At 39.1% G+C, this 27,215-nt stretch overlaps 1 protein-coding gene across 1 annotated transcript in view; it reads left to right on the top strand.

The window, feature by feature from the left end:
- mib2 (MIB E3 ubiquitin protein ligase 2) overlaps positions 1–27,215 on the top strand; it is a 103,663-nt gene that overhangs the window by 21,275 nt on the left and 55,173 nt on the right. The window contains exons 2-4 of the mRNA XM_073818744.1: positions 5,689–6,072; positions 12,683–12,854; positions 24,635–24,741. Coding sequence (XP_073674845.1) covers positions 5,689–6,072; positions 12,683–12,854; positions 24,635–24,741 — 663 coding nt within the window. The remainder of the gene's footprint in view (positions 1–5,688; positions 6,073–12,682; positions 12,855–24,634; positions 24,742–27,215) is intronic.

The raw sequence follows: 27,215 nt of genomic DNA, 5'->3' as shown, positions 1-27,215 counted from the left end.
AAAATCGTCAAAACGCTTGCTTTGACAGCTTTTGATGGTGTCAGAGAGTTTGTCATAAGAGTGTCTGTGGTCTGGGGTTTGGCTCATGTGAAGTGCGGGTAGGGGTTGCTGTTGGTATGAATGCAGTCTGTCCTCATTTGTGGAAGTGAAAACCACTGATGCTGTCACTGGCGATGTTAAACAGTTGCTTTGAGTGTTTGCAGCGGTACACACGCTGATGGCGTCCAGACGCTATGACTGACCTTCACTCCACTCCCGGCTCTGGTGGGTGTAAACTCAGGAATGGAGGAAGTTGTCTTATGGAAAAGGAGCAGTTCCTGTTTTTGAAGCCTAGTTTTGCTTGGTCACAGAGCTGAGACATCAGTGATTGTGACTTCAGGACTTCAGAATCTGAGCATTGAGATCCACATTCAGTTTTAGCAGTGTATGATTATCGATATTCCATTCAATAGTGGATAATAGGGGTGTATACATTTATAATAACCAGTGTGGAGACCAGTACAGAGACTCAGAATACACAGATGAAGAGCTTGCAAGGCTGAGGAAATAAACGTTCCCTTTAAATGAAAACAGTTTGGCTTTCTGCATCATCGTCCATAAAAACACACATCCATTTGAGCACAGCATAATTGTTGTTTTCATCTTGGGATTTTATTAAGTGGATATTTGGAGGATAAATTTGATTCACGCTTTGAAACATGTTGTTAATTAAAGAAATAATCATCCAAAAAATGTAAATGTGCTGCAGATGTGCTCACCCTCAGGCCATCTGACGAAATTGAGTTTATTTCTTCAAAAGACTTGAATAAATCCATCATTGCATCACTGTCTCACCAATGGATCCTGATCAGTGAATGGGTGCCGTCAGAATGAGAGTCCAAACAGCTGATAAAAACATCAGTAATCCACAAGCAATCCACACCACTCCAGTCCATCAGTTAACATCTTGAAAAGACAAAAACTGAAACAAATCTATCATTTTTAACTAAAATATGAGTCCATTATCCATGATAACGCTTCCTCCAGTGGAAAAGTCCATCTCCTGTTGTCTCTCACATTAAAATCCAGCCCCATATTTGTTTAGAGCTGTTTTGGACTGGTTTGGCTTGTAAACAGTGCTTGATTTATCTATCTCCCAAAGACTTATTCACTGTCATTATTATCACAAACATTTTTGTTATTGTTGCATTTGCGACAGTTTTAGTTGCAGTCTGGAGCACTGTGTTCCCAGTGGAGCCTTTGTTACTTTGTTACTTGTCTTTGAAACATTTAGATGCCTTTATTCAACCAGCATGCATTGGTTTACAGCTGTAGGATGATTTTTTTTTGCATTAGTCTCAGTACATGCCCAGTCTTTTCCTTCAGTTTCTGTGCATTGTCCAGTGCTGTGCAGGCCAGCGGCGTTCACTAAGATGTTTGCATGGGCTTCTGTGTGAAGCTCAGTGTTCTGCTGCTTCAGACTCACTGTAGAGCTTGTCCATCTGTTCAGAAGTGCTTATCCTGCCCGTCTGAGCGAGAATGGATAAACTTGCCTTCATTGGTCCAACAGGTTGAGTGCCCAGGGCTGTGAGTGGACACACATCTGCTGCTCTTGTTCTTGTCTGTTGTAGTTATGAGATGCAGTTTGAAGAGAGTATTTGGTGCAAACGGCTGGCATATGCTAGCCTGTTTAATTAAAGGTGAACGTCTGATTTCAACAGCTTGTACGTGGTCTGCTTTGACTGTGTGTCATGTACCGCTGCGTAATCGTTTTGCATGCATTTATTACTTAGGCTGGTTATGTTTGAATTTCAGATTCACAAGGTTGCATTTGGGTTTGATTTAGGGATGCATCGAATGTTCGGCAACCAAAATTATAAGCGAAAAGGCAGAATAAATTATAGCGAACAATGACGCGATGTGATCAAATAGAGGCGTGCACTAATGCAGCAAACATGTGGGCAGTGTGGAAGCATTTAAAACTGTCCGAGAAAAATCAAAAATCACAAAAATCAAAACCGCAAAAATCACTCCAAGCACCGACAGCGAGAGACTGTTTAGTATCGCATCGCATGTCTTCATGATGACTGAAATCACCAAATGGCCTTAAACCATTAGTCAATAAACTACAGAACGTTCTGTTGTCTAATACACGCACCAGTTGTATTTATTCTGACAGCGCTGCAGCAGCTCCTTAGCCAGGGTTCAAAGTCCAAAGATGAGAATCATTCATAAATCTGCTGCTGTCAGCAAAAAGTAGTACTGAGGTCTTCTTGCGGGTTTACAGCAAAATAAAAGTCATAATTGTTAGTATTGTCATTTTACTGTTGTTCTGTAAAATAAAATAAAAAAGACAAAAATAATGCTAACAATCATTACAACAGCTCTATTAATACATATGTGACCCTGGACCACAAAACCAGTCTTAAGTCGCTGGGGTATATTTGTAGCAATAGCCAAAAATACATTGCATGGGTCAAAATTTTAGATTTTTCTTTTATGCTAAAAATCATTAAGAAATTAAGTAAAGATCATGTTCCATGAAGATTTTTTGTAAAATTCCTACTGTAAACATATCAAAATGTAATTTTTGATTTGTAAGATGCACTGTTAAGAACCTAATTTGGACAACTTTAAAGGTGATTTTCTCAGTCTTTTTGATTTTTTTGCATCCTCAGATTTCTGATTTCAAATAGATGTATCTCAGTCAAATATTGTCCTATCCTAACAAACCATACATCAATAGAAAGCTTATTTATTGAGCTTTCATATGATGTATAAATCTCAGTTTTGTCAAATTTAACCTTATGACTGGTTTTGTGGTCCAGGGTCACATTTATTATAACATTCTCCTTTGCTCAGCAAGGCTGCATTTATTTGTACATTAAAAACACATGCCTGATTCAAGAAGGGGGTCTTAAAAATGGCCAAATAATATTATTTTACTAATTTATCAATTTTTAAGTTAAATTGTGCTTTGTTGGTTTGAAAAGCCAGACAAAACTGTAAAAAGCAAATGTTGGCTATTTAATTTATGCAATGGTGAAAAAAATTTGGCAAAATACATGGGGGGAAAACACGAAAAACTTTGTTCGGTAATTGGCCTTTGGCCAAAAATTTTCGTTTTGGTGCATCCCTGGTTTGATTGGATTGACTTGTTTAGAACAATGACAGAAGAAAGAACGAGATTCTCTGTCAGTAGGCATGTGATAAATGTTCCTTTCTAGTTAATTTGCATTTAGTCTTTGTGGCACTTTTGGTGTAGAAATGACCATAAGACGGTTTCTAAGACGGATAGTAGCAGCATCCCAGGGAACCCCGGTCTTACTATAGTGAGCTGACTCAGCAAAAGCTCAGCACAAGACACCTGCAGGACCAATCTTGACCTTTTTTTAAAAAATACATTCATTTATAGATTAGATGCAATATCAGACCATTTAAACTGGGATTTATCAGTGAATGCAATGGTGTGCTCCTGCCAGATCATGCTTAGTGATTGAATTACAAAGTTTTAAACCAATGTGGATAGAGCTTCCCACAGCAATGTGTCAAAAATAGAGACTGATAAAATATTCAAACGGATATTACAGTATATGACAAATCCCTCAGCTTCCACAAGGAAAACCACAAAAAGCACTGGAGTCATGAGAATATGATTATGAGGCATGTCCTTCAGCTCCAGAGACTGCATGTAATTGTGATCTCTGACTCATTTTCATGTTAAGTCTTGTGACATCAGTTCTGGTGTTAAGTAAAGGTTAAAATGCAATAAAAAGAGAAACACGTTGTAGATAACTTCACTTCAACTTCTGCATTTTATTGATGTTTGACAGGCAAGATAAACTTCATTGCAAAAAAAAAATTGTTTGTGAAACAGGACATTCATTGTGAAAAAGTAATTTTGCATTGTAAACAGTGGGCATCTCGCAGTTTGCAGTGGATTGTAAAGGACTACTGCAAAAAGTCCTTCTAGGGGCAAAAGATTAAAACCACGTTTGTTTTGTTTTTCATACTTGATTTACTAGACCAGGAGCCTGTATTAAGAAGAAATGGTTCAGTTTAGATTAATGTTGATTTTAACTGTGGTCCAACAGGATTTATTCATTTATGATTAAAGTATAATACACATATATTTGTATGCACAACGCACATTTTATTATTATGTGTTGACCTTCAAGCAGTTTCCTGTTTAAATTACTTTTTGCAAAGTGTTTTGTACTTTTTTGTCTTTTAATCTTGAGCACAATGAGTAATTTTCATCCCCAGTAAGAAACAACATCACAATATAGTAATTCTGCCTCAAACCAGAGACGCTTCTGAAATTAAAGCTGTGCCGCTTCAATGGCTGCTAATTACATTTGGAAAATGTGAAACTCCTATCAGACTCTTTGACAGCTGGCTATATTTCTCCTAAGATGACCAATCTTCACTGATGCTTTCTGGGAATTGTTTACTCTCGCTTTCAACAAAACCATCCAGTATGTAAATTTCTTAATTACCTTTTGAGCCCGAATCACTTCCCGACTGAGCTGTGCTAGACGACACTATAAACACAGTTTGATTTTAACAGTAGAATTGATCTCTGTTTGACTAGAGCTAGGTCTAAATTCAGAGGATCACTTGCATCATTGTTACAGTGCCTTGCAAAAGTATTCATACCCCTTCATTTTTTTTCACGTTTTGTTGCAGCATTATGTTAAACTGCTTTAAATTACTTTTTTTCCCTACATCAATCTACACTGCCTACTCCATAATGGAAAAGCAAAATTTAACATTTAACAGGTTTTTAACATTTGTGCAAATTTATTACAATTAAAAAACTGAAAAGATCCCGTTGCATAAGTATTCATACCCTTTTCTGGGACACTCGAAATGTATCTCAGGAGCATTCATATTGCTTCTAGATGTTCCTACACTTGGAGTGGAGTTAAACTGTGGCAAATTCATTTGAATGAGTCTGATTTAGAAAGACACACACCTCTCAGAAAAGGTCTAACAGCTGAAAATGCAGATCAGAGCAAAAACCAAGATAACTGCCTGTAGAGCTCAGTGACAGACTTGCGTTAAGGCGATGATCTAGAGAAGAGTTCAGAAACAAATCTGCTGCATTGAAGGTTGACAGAAGCATTCTCCATAATGGAAGACGATTGGAACAACTAGGACTCTAGAAAATGTCTGCCAGCCCCCATCCAAGCTGACAGAGATGGAGAGGAGAAAAGCTGAGGCAAAGAATGGCAGATAATTGCCAAATGCAGATGTGCAAAGATGCTCACATCAGACCCAAAAAGACTTGAGGCTGTAAAGGTGCTTCAACTATGAACTGAGTTAAGGGTATGAATACTTATGCAATGTATTATTTCAGTGTTTTATTTTTAATACATTTGTAACATTTGCAAATCTGTTTTTTGCTTTGTCATTATTATGGTGTATGGAGTGTAAATTGATGTGTTAAACTAATTTAAAGCAGTTTAACATAATGCTGCACCAAAACAAAATGTGAAAAAATGAAGGGGTATGAATACTTTTGCAAGGCACTGTAATGTATTATCCAGTCCTAAAACTTGCTCTGTGTTAAAGCACTAAAGCACTTAGTCATTTACTATGATTTTCTGTAAAGCTGCTTTGAAACAATATTGTGAAAAGCGTAGCACAGGTAAACTAGACTCTGAAATGAAAGAACTGATTTTCTCTGTGTGTTTGTGTTTTCAGTCACCCCTGATCTGTCTCCAGAGACCCCCTTACTCGGAACCCTTCCGCTCCCAGCGCCTCGACCCCAAGCAGCGACCGCTGGCCTCCCCGCGGCCCCCGTCCCGCGAGCTCACCGCAAGCACAGCGAAGCAGGCCACAGCGGGCAGCCGGCGCGCGGCAGCATGGAGGTGGGCATGCGCGTGGTCCGCGGCGTGGACTGGAAGTGGGGTAACCAGGACGAAGGAGAGGGGCATGCGGGCACGGTGGTGGAGATCGGTCGGCAGGGCAGCACTACCACACCCGACAAAACTGTGGTTGTTCAGTGGGACAGCGGGACGCGCACCAATTACCGCACCGGATACCAGGGAGCCTACGACCTGCTCCTGTATGACAACGCACAGATCGGTGAGACTCAAACACCTCCTCCAGTTCAACTACAGAGATTTGTGACAGCTGCATTTGCAGCAGCTTACATATATAACGTTAATTAACGAGATAGAAAAGTTCGTCAAGACAGACTTTAAGTTGGCTTGAGAAAGCTGGACCAGAAAGTTAGAAAAAGTTTTAAAGCAACACTAAGTAACTTTTCCCTCGACGCTCCCTCTACAGGTTGGAAGTGGAATTGTCCATTACCGCTGTCGTAAATAATTTAGCCTACCGTCGCGTCACATGCACGTTATTTGTTTGGAGGCTATCCATGACCGGCTTTGGAAATAACGATGTCCAGTGACAAGGTAGAGTATGTTGTATGACTTTATAAAAGTATGAAAACCTTTTGTGAAGCCTGCCGTGAAGCAAGTCGCATTTGTAGTCTCATTTGAACTACAAAACCGCGACCCGACGACCCAAACTTACATAGTGCTGTTATGGCCGATAGAGGGTCGCAAAGCGAATACGAAAGTGCCGTTTCACCCTGTTATGAGTTGACGAACCACTGACACGAGTTCGGAAACATTATTTTAAGGTAAAAACAACTCTTTAGTGCTGACAATTCCGCCTCCAACCTGTAGAGGGAGCGTTGAGGGAAAAGTTACTTAGTGTTGCTTTAAGTTTGATTGTTTTCAGTCTGAAATAGTTTGAAGTTTAAGGTAGTTTTAAAAGGTTGAAGTTTGAATATTTTTAAGGCAATAGAGTCTGTCAGAGATAGTTGGATGGATGAATGGGGGAAAAAAAAGATGGATGGATGGGTAGATAGGTAGATAGCATGTTGTTGGCATGTTACTAAGATGATTAACAAGTTACTAGCATGTTGTTAGCAGGATTTTATCATAATTAGCATGTAACTAACATGTTGCAAACATGACTCTAGCATGATTAGCAAATTACTAGCATGTTTCTAACATTATGCTAGCGCGAGTAGCATGATTATAGCATGAGTAGCAAGTTACTAGCATGTTGCTAACATGATTAACATGGTGTTAGCATGTTTTTAGCATGATTAGCATGTTACTAGCATTTTTTAACACGATTAGCAAGTTGCTATCATGTTTCTAGCATGATTAGCATGTTGTTATGTTTCTAACACGATTAACAAGTTATCATGTTTTTAGTATGATTAGCAAGTTGCAAGCATGTTTTTTATCATTTTCAACAAGTTTCTAGCATGATTAGGATGTTCTTATCATGATTAGCATTTTTCTAACATGATTAACAAGTTGTTAGCATGTTGCTAGCATGTTTGTAGCATGATTAGCAAGTTGCTAGTCTGTTGCTAACATATTTCTATCTCAAGCCAATTTAATAATTCCATTGTGTGCAGTCATGTTTACATCAGTTCAGAGGATACAAAGGGATTAGCACTGAATTTCTACGTTACGTGTGGCGAAATAAAACATATGCTGAAGTGCTGTGGGGGTATATAGAAATAATATATAAACACATAGTATATAACACACCAATGCCTGAAACTCAACAAACAGTCACCAAGAACAGAGATGAAGCACACAGGGACATTTGTGACCCTGCACCACAAAACTAGTCATAAGGGTACATTTTTATGAAACTCGAGACTTATACACCATCTGAAAGCTGGAGAAATAATCTTTCCATTGATGTATGGTTTGTTAGACTAGGACATACACTCTGAAAGTGCAAAATCACCTTTAAAGTTGTCCAAATGAAGTTTTTAGCAATGCACGATACTAATCAAAAACTAAGTTTTGATATATTTACAGTAGAAAATTTACAAAGTATCTTCATGGAACATGATCTTTACTTGGCACAACGAAAAATCGATAATTGTGACCCATACAATGTATTTTTGGCTATTGCTACAAATATACCTGTGCTACTCAAGACTGGTTTTGTGCTCCAGGCTCACATTTGTCTCTAAATATTAGATTATTGACAGAACATAGTGATACTGCCTGCAGTAGTAAGGCAACATGGAAAGCAAGGTTAATACAAATCACACTTTTAAATAAAGGTCTGTTGAGTTTATTTTTCACTGTCTATCATGCAATAAACAAACCAGAAAGGTTTGTCTGAATGAGTGAGTCATTGAATCATTGAGTCATTCAGCTTTTTTTATTATAGAAGCAAAACAGTCAATATGTGTCTAAAATGTAAGTGATTTAATAACTTCTTGTTTATTGAACTGTTTTATTTAATCAACATCACATTTGCAATACTATATCTTTTTAAAAATGTAAAAACTGTCAATGTCAGACCCTAGTTTGCAATAATCAAGATCCATGAATGAAATAATAGCTTAATGCTACTTTGAGAAGGTTATGTTAATGTACATATTTAATGTACAACTTACAGTTAAATCCCTTACTGAAGTTTTACTCATTGAAAATGTATTTTCTAGGGCCATATCAAAATCCCACAATACAATATCACGATATGTAGAGCTGGGCGGTATGACCAAAAATTTATATCACGGTATTTTTCAAAATTATACAGTATCACGGTATATGACGGTATTTTTATTTTTTATTTTTTTCATGCGTGACTAGGTGTTAACCACATTTCCTAATAAATTAGAGAATAATTACTGCAGTATATTGGCTTACATTGACCGGACTAGTATTAACCCAGGTTTGATTGGTCTCACAAAATGCTGCTGTTCACAAAGAAGTGACAAGAATTGCGATGAAACTTCAAAAGGCTATCCACTGAATAAATATGAGCGCTGCATGTTTCAAAGTAATTTTCTGAGCTGCTTTGTGTACCATTCTGACAGCGCCTCCTGACACATAGAGTTGTAAACGTGAACTGATGGATCCACAAGATAATGTGTTATAAAAATTTAAACTATTAAACAATTTAAACAAAGGCAGTAAAATGTATGTATATGTTATTTAAGTAATATAATACTTGATTGATAATAATTGTTTAAATTGATATAATTGATTTATTCTTTGAAACTTTAATATTAATTTATGCAATTGCAATGCCTTGATTTTAGTAATATTAGTACACAGTCATAGCCATAAATGCAATGGTACTAATAATTGGCATAATTCTTTCGGTTTTCGGTTTCGGCCAAGAATTTTCATTTCGGTGCATCCCTAATAATGACCCAAAACACAACTTTAAAGACCTTTTAATGGTAGAATAGTTTAAATATATTTTAAAAACAACACTTTTTGCCACAAGACCTATCATTTCATGTCATCATGTGACCACAATAGTTTTGAGACAGTTTTGCTATTGGGATATCACAATATTGATAACATCATTACATCCCTAGTATTCACATTTCTTTATTTATGACGTGTAATAACGTGACGCAATCAAAAAGAGGTGCGCACTAATGCAGCAAACATGTGGTCAGTGTGGAAGCATTTAAAACTGTCCGAGAAAGATGCAAAAATCATTCCAAGCAGCGACAGCGAGAGACTGTTTAGAAGCGCATCGCAGGTCTTCATGAGAAGAGAAAGGTTACTGTATGATGACTGAAAACATCCATTAGTAAATAAACTACAGAACGTTATGTTGTCTAATAATAATAATAATATGTTTAAATTGTTGTTTTGTAATTAATTCTTTGCTGTAAAAAGCACATATTGGCTATTTAGTTTATGCAATGGTGAAAAAAAATGTCAAAATACATGAGGGGGAAAAGTTCGGTAATCGGCCTTCAGCCCAGTATTTCATTTTATTCGGCTTCGGCCAAGAATTTTTCATTCGGTGCATCCCTAATTCTTTTTTTATTCTGCTTCATTTTTTCTCCCAGATTAAGTCAGAAACTGTGCTGTAATGTCATTGTGTAATATATACATCAACTCTAATGTTAATCAGATGTTAAATTGGCATTTAATTGAATGTATACCCATATTTAATTTACTTCAGTTTACCTTCATCAGTCATTGGATTTTATGTTAATGTGGTGGTTTTTTTTTTTTTTCTAATAGCCGTGTGATTTGTTAGCTCTTAGTGCTTAAACAGTAAAGTCACTGTCACTGAGTGAAGCAGGTGTTGAGGAGCACACGAGCGCTCAGACGCTCCCTCAGCTGGTGATCGTGTGTAATGAGTGTGTGTGTGTGTGTGTGTGTGTGTGTGTGTGTGTGTGTGTGTGTGTGTGTGTGTGTGTGTGTGTGTGTGTGTGTGTGTGTGTGTGTGTGTGTGTGTGTGTGTGTGTGTGTGTGTGTGTGTGTGTGTGTGTGTGTGTGTAATGAGTGTGTGTGTGTGTGTGTGTGTGTGTGTGTGTGTGTGTGTGTGTGTGTGTGTGTGTGTGTGTGTGTGTGTGTGTGTGTGTGTGTGTGTGTGTGTGTTGTGTGTGTGTGTGTGTGTGTAATGAGTGTGTGTGTGTGTGTGTGTGTGTGTGTGTGTGTGTGTGTGTGTGTGTGTGTGTGTGTGTGTGTGAGTGTGTGTGTGTGTGTGTGTGTGTGTGTGTGTGTGTGTGTGTGTGTGTGTAATGAGTGTGTGTGTGTGTGTGTGTGTGTGTGTGTGTGTGTGTGTGTGTGTGTGTGTTGTGTGTGTGTGTGTGTGTGTGTGTGTGTGTGTGTGTTGTGTGTGTGTGTGTGTGTAATGAGTGTGTGTGTGTGTGTGTGTGTGTGTGTGTGTGTGTGTGTGTGTGTGTGTGAGTGTGTGTGTGTGTGTGTGTGTGTGTGTGTGTGTGTGTGTGTGTGTGTGTGTGTGTGAGTGTGTGTGTGTGTGTGTTGTGTGTGTGTGTGTGTGTGTGTGTGTGTGTGTGTGTGTGTAATGAGTGTGTGTGTGTGTGTGTGTGTGTGTGTGTGTGTGTGTGTGTGTGTGTGTGTGTGTGTGTGTGTGTGTGTGTGTTGTGTGTGTGTGTGTGTGTGTGTGTGTGTGTGTGTGTGTGTGTGTGTGTGTGTGTGTGTGTGTGTGTGTGTGTGTGTAATGAGTGTGTGTGTGTGTGTGTGTGTGTGTGTGTGTGTGTGTGTGTTGTGTGTGTGTGTGTGTGTGTGTGTGTGTGTGTGTGTGTAATGAGTGTGTGTGTGTGTGTGTGTGTGTGTGTGTGTGTGTGTGTGTGTGTGTGTGTGTGTGTGTGTGTGTGTGTGTGTGTGTGTGTGTGTGTGTGTGTGTGTGTGTGTGTGTGTGTGTTGTGTGTGTGTGTGTGTGTGTGTGTGTAATGAGTGTGTGTGTGTGTGTGTGTGTGTGTGTGTGTGTGTGTGTGTGTGTGTGTGTGAGTGTGTGTGTGTGTGTGTGTGTGTGTGTGTGTGTGTAATGAGTGTGTGTGTGTGTGTGTGTGTGTGTGTGTGTGTGTGAGTGTGTGTGTGTGTGTTGTGTGTGTGTGTGTGTGTGTGTGTGTGTAATGAGTGTGTGTGTGTGTGTGTGTGTGTGTGTGTGTGTAATGAGTGAGTGTGTGTGTGTGTGTGTGTGTGTGTGTGTGTGTGTGTGTGTGTGTGTGTGTGTGTGTGTGTGTGTGTGTGTGTGTGTGTGTGTGTGTGTGTGTGTGTGTGTGTGTGTGTGTGTGTGTGTGTGTAATGAGTGTGTGTGTGTGTGTGTGTGTGTGTGTGTGTGTGTGTGTGTGTGTGTGTGTAATGAGTGTGTGTGTGTGTGTGTGTGTGTGTGTGTGGTGTGTAATGAGTGTGTGTGTGTGTGTGTGTGTGTGTGTGTGTAATGAGTGAGTGTGTGTGTGTGTGTGTGTGTGTGTGTGTGTGTGTGTGTGTGTGTGTGTGTGTGTGTGTGTGTGTGTGTGTGTGTGTGTGTGTGTGTGTGTGTGTGTGTGTGTGTGTGTGTGTGTGTAATGAGTGTGTGTGTGTGTGTGTGTGTGTGTGTGTGTGTGTGTGTGTGTAATGAGTGTGTGTGTGTGTGTGTGTGTGTGTGTGTGTGTGTGTGTGTGTGTGTGTGTGTGTGTGTGTGTGTGTGTGTGTGTGTGTGTGTAATGAGTGAGTGTGTGTGTGTGTGTGTGTGTGTGTGTGTGTGTGTGTGTGTGTGTGTGTGTGTGTGTGTGTGTGTGTGTGTGTGTGTGTGTGTGTGTGTGTGTGTGTGTGTGTGTGTGTGTGTGTGTGTGTGTGTGTGTGTGTGTGTGTGTGTGTGTGTGTAATGAGTGTGTGTGTGTGTGTGTGTGTGTGTGTGTGTGTGTGTGTGTGTGTGTGTGTGTGTGTGTGGGTCTGCCGCAGGTTAAGATGCTTACTGGCTTAAATAGTTACACCACAATTCTGTACATCACTGAAATAATTCTGTTTCTTTCAGATGAGTGAGATCAATGTCTGTCTGTCTATTTGCATTACATTTCTATGAAGAAGATGCGTTGCTTCTTTCCTCCCTTTCTTTCGTTCCATCTTTGAGCAGTAGATTGTGGCTCTTGTGTTTATGACTGTCTACAGAAATGCTTAATGCTGAACTCAAATGCTTTTGCCGCATCATTAAAATCAGTCTCATCGGCCTCAAACGACGTGTTTCTGATTAATGGAGCGAAAGCCTCGGGAAAACAGACATGCGAACAGACGTCCGAGGGTCACGAGCGTGGTTCGGTTGTCTTCAAGGTTTCCTGGATTGTAGCATTTCAGTTTAGAAGATGGCCTTATTAAATGGATCAGATTAGATGTGCTGATCTTTAATTTCGTACTCAATTATATTCATTTGCTTTTCTTTCTCTTAGGTGTCCGACATTCAAACATCATCTGCGACAGCTGTAAGAAGCACGGCATTATGGGAATGCGCTGGAAGTGTAAGGTGTGTTTCGATTATGACCTGTGCACCCAGTGTTACATGAACAACAAGCACGACCTGACGCACGCCTTCGAGCGCTACGAGACGGCGCATTCGCAACCGTGAGTTTCTCTCTCCATCCCTCTTTTCTGTCAGTCTTTTCTCTGCATGACTAAACCGTAATCCTCTCGCTGTGTTCCCGCTAGCGTCGTCTAAATGTCAACCCACTGCTCACATTCTCGTAGAAACATCAGTAAGCATGACTATTGTTTTCTTTTCTGATGCAGGAAAAAAGAGATTCTGTCACATACACTCTTGACAATATTGATGGCAAACATGACCTAATAACTTCCATCAGTTTGTCAAAACAAATGTGTACAAGACCAGAATACGTGTTTGAGGATCAGGGATGTGATGATATTATCAATACTGTGATATTGCGATAGCAAAATCTTATTTTGATCAATATTATTGCGGTCACATGACGACATGAAACAATAGGATTCCAGGCAAAAGGTGTTGTTTTTAAAATATATTTAAACTTCAGATTTTAACATAAAAGCACTTTGAAGTTGTGTTTTGGGCCAACCAAAAGCACAATGTGGCTCAATCCCTTCATCACTGTTTTAGCTGTTTCAAAGCAAAGCGTACACTTCATTCAGGCGATCAGCTCGTGATCTGGTGTTTTCTGTGCCTCAGAACGGCTCTCTTTAGAGTGAATGAATGCAGTGAATTTGTTCATTGCATGTGCTGTGAGTTTAGCATGCGATTGGGAATGCAACGGCCACCAGTTATGCTTTATTTTTGCTGCAGATGGTTACAGCATTTCAGTAGATTTGTAGTAAGACACCTTTTTGTAAGCCTGTTTTCACTGAAGCTGGAGTTTTAAAAAAGCTTTATTGCCATTTTTGTAAAAAAAAAAAAAAAACTTAAAAGTGCAGTATGAACGTTACCGCAGTCCAAATTCAAAATATAAGTGTTGAAATTAGGAAAGAAGTATTGTAAAAAATAATAAACCTATGAAATATTCATTGTTCGCTAGGGTCTTACCTAGTAAAACAATGTTATTCTCTATATAATATATAATTCTCTATATAAACCTCAAATGCTCATCTTTTCTAGCTCTGTGTGAACTCTGTGTGCTCCGGTTCAATACAGTTAGGGTATGTTGAAAAACTCCCATCTTACTTTTTCCTCCAATTTCAAAATCGTGAGTAAATTATCTGAAAATTTTTAACCTGTCGCAGAGAACTCCAACACAATATTAAGACACTTTAAAATACTATATGACCTGCTCTTTAAAAGAAAGTTTAAATAGTAAACTTACTTTAAAAAAAAAAAAAAAAAAAAAAGAGCTTTACTTCTGGTTTTAAACCCTCTGTTACATTCCCTCACGTATTTCTGTAAGCACAATTTAGCTTGTTTATACAAGCAAATACTTAATATTTTATGCAGTCTTGCTGCTCAAGTAAATCTATTTAGTTTCAAGTATATTTTTACTGGAAATCAAGAAAAGTCTTTTTTTCAATTACATTGTGTAAAGGACAGTACGGCTTAAAATTATATTTTACCTTTTTTCATGCTAGGTTTTTGTTTTTCAGTCTGAAGAATATTTTCAGTACTCCAGTTCTAGTAGAGGAATCAGAATTGGTTCGTTCACTTTCCTAGTCTTCAGGTCCGAGTCGTTCATTCTTTCATCATATGACAGCTGCATATGCTATGTACAATTAGTTCACCTCACGAGTCCGAAATAAAGAAATACACAATAAACAAACCAAATATACAATATGTACAACATTTATTATCATCAAACTGAGGAAAACAACATTCAATTTAACACAACTATTTAATAAAAAAAATAATTACATGAAGAGTTATAATGCACAGCCAGCACCCAAAAACTCAAAAATGTGCCAACATTCAGAATTAAATAAACATAGTATTTGTGACGAGCTGAAGCTGACACAAAGTTTTTGAGCAAATGTTTGCTCTTTGTAAAAATAGACTGATTTCCGAACTTAGTCTTGTTAAGTACGGCTGCTGCTGTCACCAGGAAAAACTTTTACCCTGAAAGCGCCAATCCGGAAGCCAAAAACACAGAAGTGTGAAAAAGGCTAATAATCTCTAAATTGTATGTAAATTACACTGGTACTAGTGAGTTTAAGAATGAGTTTTACCCGTCTAATAAAAATAAAGCGGCTTAAACATCACTACCCACTAATATTTCCAGATTGTTTTTACCAGACCAATGTGTACACTTTCTTTTGTCTTTGTGTCTTTCTGCCTGTTGGCTTTAGACCTTTTCTGCTTCTTTGGCCGTAGATGTACTGCATCTGCCTTTCTGAATGTTTAAAACCACACTATTGACGACATCTTCAAGTGTACAGTTCAGTACTGACAGTTCTTTCCCAGCTCATTACAATGTGCTCTGCTCCAAGATTGCTGATATAAAGCATAACAGCACTGAGAGCTTTTGTTCTTTGTATCAAACTCATGTAAAAACTGCAGCACTATCTGTCTATTGCTTGGAAGGACTGCATGTAAGTTAGCTCTCAACTTAAGTTACTGTATTTGAATATGTTCAGGGCTCTACAGTGCGACCATTTCACTTGCATTTGTGACTGAATTTGTGACAGATTGTAAAAAGGTAAGAAAGAGATGGTTCTTTAAAGAACCTTTGACTGAATGGTTCTTTGTGGAACCAAGAATGGTTCTTCCATGGCATCACTGTGAAGAACCTTTTAAAGCACCTTTATTTTTCAGAGTGTAGTGCTCCTAAAAAAGAAAAGTAAGCATAGAGCCTTGAATATGCTGTAGTACTTAAAAAAAAAAATAATACACTTGCCTGCAGTTAAGGTACAGTGGAGAAAATGAATGGGAAAGCACTTACACTTAAACAGAGCGTCATATGGTTTTTCAGGAAGTTTTTCCACAATAGTTTGCAAATGAAAAGCTGCTAGAAACTAATGTTTGCTATCATTTTTGCATTGTGGCCAACTGGTTATGATATTGGTCCAAACTGGTTCAAATCGGATGTCAGTATGTGTGGCTCTTTTGTTTTGGATTTGTTAGCTCTGCTTCAGCATCTCTCTAATCTCGATTTCTGGAGAGCAAAGCTCGCAGCCTCACAGCACAATACTGGAGCAAGTATTGTTAAAAGTGAGGACAGATGAGTGATATTCTTGATCAATATGTATACAGCAGCTCTCTGTCAGAGGTCATGTGTGGTCTGAGGTAACGTGTTTTTGTGTTGGGACACAATTCGGCATATGGCCTCCCATATGTTCACCGAGACGAGGAACAAAACAGCCTAACTTGTTAATCGGCTATGGCAGCAACTAGCTTCTGTCACGTTGTCTTCTTTCTCGTGTCAAACACGGACACTGTTGCAGCCATCGTCTGAAGAGGTCATTGGGTCTTTCTCACAGTAACATTGTGATCTAGTTTGTAGGTATTGATTGATGATGTTGTAGAGGATGAATCTCTCATGTATCGTGTTTCTCTCATGCTGGCTTTATTGCTTATGATGCTTAAGACAAACCCTTGACCCTAAGAATTAAACACAACCATCAAATAACCTGCAACAGATATGAATGATACTGCAAATTGTCTTGTTCCATTCATTTTGTAATATTGAAATATAAATTAGATATAAGGATGTTTTGTCACTTTAACTGGAGGTGTTGTTGTAAAAATAGCTTCTAATTATAGACTAAACAAATGCCAGCATTTAGGAAATGGAAATGCACAGACTGCTGGTTGAATATGTGTTTGATATGGTGTTTTTAATAGTGTGTGTGTACCTGGTATTTATCACGTTATGGGGACCAAATGTCACATTTCTTAGGTCCCCATGAGGAAACAGGCTTATAAATCATGCACAATGAGTTCCCCTTCAGTCGTTTCACTACGACGTTACATATGGGAACTTGCTTGAGAGACCAATCATCTCTGAGCCTTATTCAAAAGGCCAATGAAAATTGGCGAGTGGTATTTGCATGCCAAGCCACACCCCTGTACATACGGGTATATAAGATGGCGGCGTGCAACCACTCATTCAGATTTTTGCTTCAGAGCCTTCATGCTCGAGCCTCTCTTCATTGAAGATTTCAACTGCAAAAAGAGTTCTTCTAGAGTTCACGCTCTCTCCCCACTGGCGAGCTGCCAAACCTCTAAAAGAGCAATTATAAGAGCTTTGTTTGACAGCCGTCGGCGTGATCCTGCAGGCTGCCATTCTAACGGCATCTACAAAGCCTCTTGCAACCAGTGAGCAGCCCCGACGAGTGCACAGCCGCCCCGCGGACATGAACGCTGCCTCGCGTGTTTAGGCTTTGAGCACGCTGAGGCGGCGCTCACGGATGGTTCATGCCCACATTGCGAGCGCATGTCCATGGCCACGTTGAAGTCCCGTCGCTCGTTCGCGAGCCGGTTCCTCCCGCCTTCCTACCCGCGGTAAGTCGTTGAGCCGTCAATGCTTTCCGGCTGCCGCGGTGAGACGCGGGGGGACATCCAAGTCACTGTACAGAACGCACCGCCACTGTTCTGCGTGCGGAGGTTGCAGTCCTACTGGCGAAGGAGGCAATAGAGCCTGTCCCTCCAGCCGAGATGAGGTCAGGGTTCTACAGTCCCTACTTCATCGTGCCCAAAAAGTGCAGTGGGCTAAGACCCATCCTGGACCTCAGGGTCTTGAATCGGTCCCTTCTCAGGCTGCTGTTCAAGATGCTCACGTATGCTACGTATGCTAACTTGCATCCGTCCCCACTCCCCAGGATTGGTTTGCAGCCATCGACCTGAAGGACACATACTTTCACCTCTTTGGCAGACAGGCTTTCGCATCCTCAACTATCTCGACGACTGGCTCCTCATAGCCCACTCGCGAGAGGCGTTGTGCGAACAGAGGGACCTCGTGCTTCAGCACCTCAGCCATCTGGGCCTTCAGGTCAACCGAGAAAAGAGCAAACTCTCCCCAGTGCAGAGGATCTCTTTTCTCGGTGTGGAGCAGGACTCGGTCAACATGACAGCCCGCCTCACCAACGAGCGTGCGCAGTCAGTGCTGAAGTGTCTGGAATTATTCAGACACAAGACAGCGGTTCCTCTCAAAACATTTCAGACAGAGGCTCCTGGGGCATATGGCAGCTGCAGCCGCGGTTACGTTTCCCCGCAGTGTCGCCGCCTATTCAGCCCGTGGTCAGACCCTGCCTTCCTACGGGCCGGAGTTCCCTTAGGACGGGTGTCCTGGTTTACACGGATGCCTCCACCACGGGTTGGGGTGCCGTATGCAACGGGCAAGCAGTATCGGGCTCCTGGACAGGACCTCGACTGCAGTGGCATATCAATTGCCTCGAGTTGTTGGCCGTGCTTGTCCGTACCGACAGCACTGCGACTGCGGCTTACATCAATCGCCAGGGCGGGCTCCGCTCTCCTCGCATGTCACAATTCGCCCGCCGTCTGCTCCTTTGGAGTCAAACGTGGCTGAAATCGCTACGTGTCGTTCACATACCAGGGGAACTCAACCGTGCAGCCGATCAGCTCTCACGGCAGACCACCCTCCCTGGAGAATGGCGACTCCACCCCGAGACAGTCCAGCTGATTTGGAGCCATTTCGGCGAGGCCCAGATAGATCTGTTTGCCTCCCCCGAAACCTCCCATTGCCAGTTGTTTTACTCCCTCAGCGAGGCTCCCCTCGGTTGAAAGACCTTCTTTCTCAGGTGATGGGCACAATATGGCACCCGCGCCCCGACCTTGGGAACCTGCACGTCTGGCTCCTGGACAGGACGCGTCAGACCTCACCGGCCTTCCTCAGGCCGTGATAGAAACCATCACTCAGTCCAGAGCTCCCTCTACTAGGCAAGCTTATGCACTGAGGTGGGGTCTGTTCGTCGACTGGTACTCCTCTCGAGGAGAGGACCCACAGAGATGCACGATTGCAGTAGTGCTTTCCTTCCTGCAAGAGTAGTTGGAGCGCAGGCTGTCCCCTTCGACTCTCAAAGTGTACGTTGCTGCCATCACAGCATATCACGATGCAGTAGATGGAACGGGGGTGTGGCTTGGCATGCAAATACCACTTGCCAATTTTCATTGGCCTTTTGAATAAGGCTCAGAGATGATTGGTCTCTCAAGCAAGTTCCCATATGTAACGTCTCCGTTCCCTCCTTCAGGGAACGAGGGTTACCTACGTAACCTAGACGTTTTTTTGAGGAAGTAAAAGTGTGCACAATCTCCTGTGAGGGCTAGGTTTAGGTGTAGGGCCATAGAAAATACGGTTTGTACAGTATGAAAACCATTATGCCTATGGAATGTCCCCATAAAACATGTAAACCCAACATGAGTGGATTACTCAAGTTTGTATCTCAACGGGCTAAAAGTGGGCTGACCTTGATCTCTGACTGTCGTTTGACACACAGTACTGCAATTTCACCAAAAATTTAGCTAAATAATAACACATGATAAAGCAGTGATATGTGGAAACAAATGATACTAGAGAACCCCACCGAACAGACTTTTATCGAACTATTTTGTAGTGACTGCTAAACAGCTGATTTTCAAAGGATGAAAATAGGTGGACGAAAGTCTGATATAATATATTTTTTTTGTTTTTAAATAAGTCTCTTGTGCTCACCCATACAGAAAACTGAAACATTTTTATGATTTAAATAGCTATTTTCCATGTGAGTAAATTATTAAATGCAATTAAATTGCGGGAATTTTCAGCATCATTACTCCAGCCTTCAGTGTCACATGATCCTTCAGAAATCATTCTAATAAGCTGATTTGCTGCTCAAAAACATTTCTGAATAGTTTTTGATGCTACAAAAGATTTCTTCAGTGAGCTTTCTGTTCATTAAAGAGTGCTGGATAAAAATGTTTCCACAAAAATGTCAACATTGATAAAAATAAAAACCATTATTAATAACTGAGCACTAGTAGAGGAGCCATAGGTGGAGTTCATCACCTGAAATTTTAGCTTTGATCAACCCTAGATCTGTTATTTCATAACAAACCCAAATCATAAATTGATTTGTGTGAGTAGTTTTGCAACAGTAGTAGTTTGATATGAAGTGTGACCCTGGACCACTAAACCATAAGAGTCATAAGAGTCAATGTTTTGAAATTGAGATCATCTGAATCACCTGAAATCTAAATAAACAAGCCTTCCATTGATGTATGGTTTGTTAGGATAGGACAATATTTGTCTGAGATACAACTATTTGAAAATCTGAAATCTGAGGGTGCAAAAAAATCTAAATATTGAGAAAATCACCTTTAAAGTTGTCCAAGTTGATGAAGTTCTTAGCAATGCATATCACTAATCAAAAAATAAGTTTTGATATATTTACATGATCTTTACTTAAAATCCTTAATGATTTTTGGCACAAAAAAATCAAATTATGATTGGTTTTGTGGTCCAGGGTCACAAATATCAAAAATCTCTAAATGCTACTCCCATAAATACAGATTTTTTACAGTTAAAAAAAACTTGAAAATCAATAAATAGTCAAAAACACACACACACACACACACACACACACACACACACACACACACAAAAAGAAAAACACAGGAGCTCATAGGAGCTGAATGGGTCACCTCTAGGGATGGGTCACGATTTTCGAATATTCGATTAGTTGATTTAATCACCAAATATCGAATAGGTTGTGCGATTATTAAATTCCCCAAGTTTTCGATGATGATGCGCCAGAGGGTGGCGCCGCCAATAAAGCACTTCAAAGCTGTCAAGGACAACAGAAGAACAAGATTTCTAATTCTAATAAAATAATGAGAAAATTAATGAGAATGAAGTGCAGTGCAAACTCTGCAGTGCGAGGCTTGTTTATCATAGTTGAACCACTATAATGTAAAGGGTGTTCTCTGCAGCCGGAATATCGCATAAAAAAACTGTATGTGCACAATTAAGTAGGATAAACTTTTTGTCCGATAAGAAAAAATGCGCATAAACTACAATAAGAAAACTTTAACAGAATAAATGCGCCTTAAAAAAGTAATGTGACTTTGCACGATGGAACGGGATAACTTGACTAACCAGCGGACCCATCTTGTTGCACAGCATCAGAAATGTTGTTTTAGTCATTCTGAAATGCTTCCTGCTTCCACACTTGCCCACCAAGGCACCGGCGACGCCGTCGTTTTGATTATTTTATTTTTAGTAATAAAAATCATTTAGTTCAGTTAGTGAACAAACAGTACAATTAAGAACTGAACGCGGCTGCTCAATGCAGTGGGTCTAACAGTCGCATCCGGGGCAGGAGTCCGATTTCATTTATCACATGAGGAGTGTAAGTTGAGTGAGGTGAGAAAGGCAAGATGTTGGCAAAATATTTCGTTTTTAAACGAAATGCAAAACTGTCTGTTTTAAAAATAATTTGACTGCTGCCGTTTATCTAAAAGGTGATTTTGGAAGCTCATTGGAAGAACATCCGATTATTTATTTGGTTCCACTGTGTTTGCTGATTTTCAGTACGCCTATTTTTTATAATTCAATTTTGTGGAAGTTACAGTTGTTTTATTTTTGTTAATAAATTAATAATTCTATGTTTAATATAGACTAAATAATTTTGTCGTACTGTTTAGTTGATGTCCATTCAATGAATTGACGCCGAATTGACGCTAAATCGAAAGTAAAAGTAAAATGCTCACGGGCTATTTAAAGCTATTTAAAAGCAAAGAAAAGCGTGGGAATGAGGGAAAACTCTTAACGAACTATCCCCCAACATTTCCCCTCGGTGTTACCGGTATTACCTGTGTTGTCAAACGGTGACCGGTGGGAAAATTTCCTCACAGTCACATCCCTACTGCTCACCCCGAGGGGCAAGCAATTTATTATCTATATGAAAGTGATTGTTTTCAGTGGCTTTTCCTAGTTTTCTTAATGCCATTTAGTTTATCAGGAAGTGACAATTTTGTTATCTCTATGCGCAATTGCCATGTTCCAGTTTTGCGCATAAATTAGTATTTTTGGATGGAAACATATTGTGAACAGATTGGGCTCCTGTCTTTGTCCCGATCATGTGGACATGCTCATTTTTTTAAAAATAAAAACACTAAATAGGTTATTATTGTATTATAACACTATATAGGTTATTATTATTATAAAATGAATATTCATATAACTACTGTTATTCAGGGTGTTCACAATATGTTTTAGCGCGCAATGTTTTAAGTCTAATATTCATGGATTAATTAATCAAATGTTTTTTTTTAAATGCTATGAATGTTCATGCTTATTTTTAAAATAGAAATGTCTTAGGCTTATGAGCAGCTAAATGCTAATCGATGGACTGTTACGTTATTAAGTGCCATAATTTGTTTATGTTTATTGTATTACTATTTCAGCAATCATACATTACAACCATTAAATGGCTTATGTTAAGACAGATTTGTTAAGACAGATTCTCGAATGAATTAAACAGTTTGTTATCATACATATTGAAAGCGTGAATGGTCTCGTGTGCATGGGCGTCTATGCGCGAGAGGGGTGCGATTTTCGAATAATAATCGAATAATACCCTGAGATTATCGAATAGTATTTTTGCTTAAAATGCCCATCCCTAGTCACCTCACAAAATTTATAATCTATTATCTTTGGTAGAATATAACGTCAGATACAGAGTACGTTAAACCTTTATTTTCCCACAGTATATAAAAAAACCCAACAACCCGCAGTTTCAAAGTATGTAACCCTTATCAGCAAATGGTATTTATTTAAGATGTCATATTTTAATTGATGTTGTCAGAGCAGAGAGAGATGTCTCTCAATGTTTATAAATCATCCATCTTTGTTGTGTGGACATAAACAGAGACAGTCTGTGGATTACGTCTTACCTTTGATCTTAGACACGCACCTGAGATACAGGAGCCACAGACTGCTTACAGATTGATCCTGATTGTGTTTTAAGCCTTTGAGCCGGACAGGTGGTGCCATACGGCGACAGACCGTAAGCAAAGACAGACACGGCGTCGCTGCTCTGTACGGCTGACTTTAAGACAAAATGAGAGCAGTTTGAATAGAAAATCCCAGCAGAGATTGCTGACTTTGCTGCCTGTTGACGGATGAATCTGCTGGAGACGATGGAGTAGGTCCAACTGGGCAGCGAGCGTTGATGCTTGACCCCGTGGATGAATTATGGGAATAGGCAGTTCCTTTGCTCCCCGGTCAGATCAGATCTTTACTATAAGGTACGTGCTGCTATTCGTTGTTATTCCACCGCGTTTAGTGCGCCAGGATCTTTCGCAACGTGCTCTTGAAGAGTTCCCAAGCCTGCTTTATTCTGTTGACATAAGACAGGCTGTCTGTCATTAGCTGTATTGAGAGCATGTGTTTCCAGTTACACTGCTCTTGTACAAAATCTGCCTAACGTCCTCAAGCACACATTCACAAATGAGAAACAATCAAATACAGTCTCCTCTGACTGTAAGCATCTTCTCATCGCTCTCAGTGAGTGTGTAATCAGCAATTTTGACATTGTTTGCTTTAACAAACTGAAGAAAACAAACCTCTTGTTTGGCTGATCAGATGTTTGAGGTGCAAGGGTGCAATGTATTTCTAAATGTATGCATTTGGTGGATGATTGAAATCAAAGTGACATGCAAAGTTATGCATTTTATGAGAAGGGAATTTTTCACTGTGCTCTACAATTAGTGCTACTATTAATTGAGCTTCTTTATGATTGTTTGTGTTGTGAAAAGCACCACAGTTTGCTAATAAATTGTAGTTTGGGAATTGGTGGGTGTCATTTTCTTTTTGTTTTAGGAACTTCCACAAGGGATTTCCATTGATCAACTAATCAGTAACTTTAATATTGCACATTTAATTTCAGTTTAATTATCAGTCATGATGAAAGACTCGTTTTTTTGTCAAACTAATCAAGTTCACAAGGGAAACATTGTGAAACATGTAGGGATGCACCGAAATGAAAATTCCTGGCCGAAGCCGAACAAAATTACACTCTGGGCTGAAGCCCGATTACCGAACATGGTTTTTCGCGTTTTTGTCCATGCATTTTGCTAATTTTTTCAGTTTTTCAGTTAAATACAGTTTTGTCTTGCTTTTCATAAAAAAAAAAACAATTACAAAACAATTTAAAAATATTTATTTAACACTGAACATTTTTAACATTCTAGTAGACATAATAAGAAAATAATATTCTTTGGCCATTTTTAAGACCCCCTTCTTGAATCAGGCAGGTGTTTTTAATTATTGAATAAATGTAACATAATAATAATAATATAATCTAATCTAATAATAAATCTGTTGTAATAATTGTTATTATTATTTTTGTCTTACTTTTTTATTTTATTTGACAGAACAACAGTAAAATTACAATACTAACATTTATAAATGTTGACTTTTATTTTGGTGGAAACCCGCAAGAAGACCTCAGTCCTACTTTTTGCTGACAGCAGCAGATTTCTGAATGATTCTCATCTTTGGCTAAAGAGCTGTTTGAATAAATACAACTGGTGCGTGTATTAGACAACAGAACGTTCTGTCATTTATTGACTAAAGGTTTAAGGCCATTTGGTGATTTCAGTCATCATACAGTAACACTACAGTAATACTTTCAGTAATACTTTCTCTTCTCATGAAGACCTGCGATGTGCTTCTAAACAGTCTCTCGCTGTCGCTGCTTGGAATGATTTTTGCGTCTTTCTCTGACAGTTTTAAATGCTCCACACTGACCACATGTTTGCTGCATTAGTGCGCGCCTCTATTTGATCGTGTCACGTCATTGTTCGCTATAATTTATTTGGCCTTTTCACTTATTCTTTTTGATTGCCGAACATTCGGTGCATTCCTAGAAACATGAGCTTAATTGGATGATGAAGATCAGATCTTGAAGGTTTCCTCAGGTTAATAACTCGCTCTTCCTTCTTTTAAACTCAGAGTGAGCTTGACGCCAAGACAGAACCTGTCCAGAATCATCCTGAAAGGAATCTTCCAGGGTGTGAAGGTGGTCCGGGGACCTGACTGGGACTGGGGCAACCAAGACGGTGAGACACTCGCTGACACCTCTTATACGCCTTCATGTGATTCATTTGATTGATTTCAGTTTCAGCCGCTCTCAGCTTGATCAGCAGCGTTTCTAAAGCTTAAAGGAAGGTTCTGGATCTATTCAGTGCAGCATCTGTTGAGTGTATAGAACATAAAACCTGATTTTCACCCAGAAGAGATGAAGTCAAGTTGGACTTTTATCATTGCCTTAACCTTTTCTGGTCCTAGAGAGTTTAGTTTGAAATCAAATAAAACATTCCTAAATAAACTAATCAAGCTCTTTAGGTTTACTATTCTGGTTGAATTGATTCAGGGTCAGGAATGAGAAACTCTTTTGAAAAGGAAAATGACTTTCTGTTGTTTTCTACATCGATAATAAATGCGCTCATGTGATATATGAGTGCTGGATAGTGTGGTGTTGTTTTATCATGCATTGTGCTGTTTTTGTAAACACTTGCATATGTTCTCGTGTGAAGGCTGTATTTTAAAATGTTTAATCACTGTAATGATGAATGAGTCAAAATGTCCATGTGGTGTTCACTGACTGATCAGTGACATTCTCTGTGGGTTGTTTCTCAAAGCGCTTCTCTGTGTTTTGTGATCTGAAAACATATTCTAGCTGTCATCGCTGTGACTTTAGTGTTGGTTAGTTGGTTAGAACACACATGTTAGTTGGTGATGGTTGTTATTAGATGTGGTAGCAGACGTGATGATGGATCTCACAGAGCTTGTGAACACGTCCAGGTCCATATTTCATCTCAAAATCAATACATTAAGAAATGAAAACATTTTAATTAAAACATTTTTCACTGTGACATTTCCTTTGCAACTATGCACATATTTTGCATAAAGAAAATTAAGTCTGCTTTTAGGACCATTATGATTTTTACAAACAGGATTGACAATGGTCGTGAACAATTGATTTACATTATGCAAAATACGATTGCTTATTTGATGTGATTTTGGGGTAAATCTTTGGGGTTTTGTGAGATTCATCTGTGTTTGCCATAGCTGTTTGAGTATTTTTTGTTGTACCCTTGTCCACTGCAAAAAATGCTTTTCTTACTTAGATTTTTTGTCTCGTTTCCAGCCAAAATACCTAAAAATTCTTAAATCAAGAAGGATTTTCTTCAATAAAAATTATTGTCTTGTTTTCAGAAAAAACAAACTCAAAATTAAGTGTGTTTTTGCTTGAAACAAGTAAAATAATCTACTAATGGGGTAAGAAAAATAATCTTGTTTTGTGTTTGAAATAAGATTATTTTTCTTACCCCATTGGCAGATTATTTAGCTCAATTAATTTTGACTTGCTTTTTCTGAAAAGAAGACAATAATTTTTACTTGTCTATAAAAACCTTCTTTATTTAAGAATTTTTAGATTTTTTTTGTTGGAAACAAGACAAAAAATCGAAGTAAGAAAAGCATTTTTGCAGTGTTTGAGTATTCTTTCATTGTGAAAAGTAAAATATTGGCTTTGTTCAGGTTAAGTATTCATATGAACGTCATAAATCTTTTATTGATTGAAAAAGTGACATTAGATCTGAAAATGACTGGCACTGGTGTGTTTTAGTTTTTGCATTTTTATACTCTGATTTAGTGTCAGAAACAGGCAATATTTGCTCCCTTCATTTGATCAAGGCATATTCGTATTAGGGTTGCAAAGGGGTGGAAAATTTCCAGTAAATTTCCAGAAACTTTCCAGAAATCACTGGAAAATGCTAAAAAAAATCCTGGAAAAAAATTCTGGAATGTTTCCGAAATTTACTGGAAATTTTCCACTTTTTTGCAAACCTAATTTGTATCCATGAAAACACACAGTGTATGATTCTATTTGCATGAAGTAGAATAATTATGAGTGTTACCCATAGCAATTCAACATCAAAGTCAAAAACAGCTGTAAACAAAGCACAGCAACATGATTTACGGTGTATTGTGTGCAGATCAGACTGGAATTCAAGTCATAATTCACTGATTATCTTCCCCTCCATGTTAATGAGACACACTTTAACTTTGTTTACCTACTGCACATGACTCCATATAAAGATGAGACTTAAGCCTCACACTAATGTCCAGAGCAGTTCTTCTAGTAAGTGTTCTGACAACGCCTGCTTATCTGTTTATCCTCCCAAAAACAATGTGTACTAGCTTAGCTTGTGTTCATTCGTATCACTTCAGTTCGCAGCCACTGTTTTTTTTCTTCTTTCTTCTTCCCCGTCCATGTTGTCACAGTGATCTACGGCACACCCTACACGTCATCAGCTCTGGCTCTGTTCACACACTCACATAATGTTAAGGGTCTAATAGCAGGATCCAGTTTTCTGGCATGCACACACAAAATACAAAACAAAACATTTTCTGGAATCAAGTCTTGTAAAAATGTAACTAGTCTGACATTTTTAAATGTTTTTCTTTGCATTTAAAGTCTTTGGTGGAAAACCACTTTATTAGCTTCACATTCAGCAGCACTCACAGC

The sequence above is a fragment of the Garra rufa genome, chromosome 15 (assembly GCF_049309525.1).
Source record: "Garra rufa chromosome 15, GarRuf1.0, whole genome shotgun sequence".
Classification (NCBI taxonomy): domain Eukaryota; kingdom Metazoa; phylum Chordata; class Actinopteri; order Cypriniformes; family Cyprinidae; genus Garra; species Garra rufa.
Note: the sequence above shows the minus strand (reverse complement) of the source record. Positions and strands in the feature narration are given on the sequence as shown.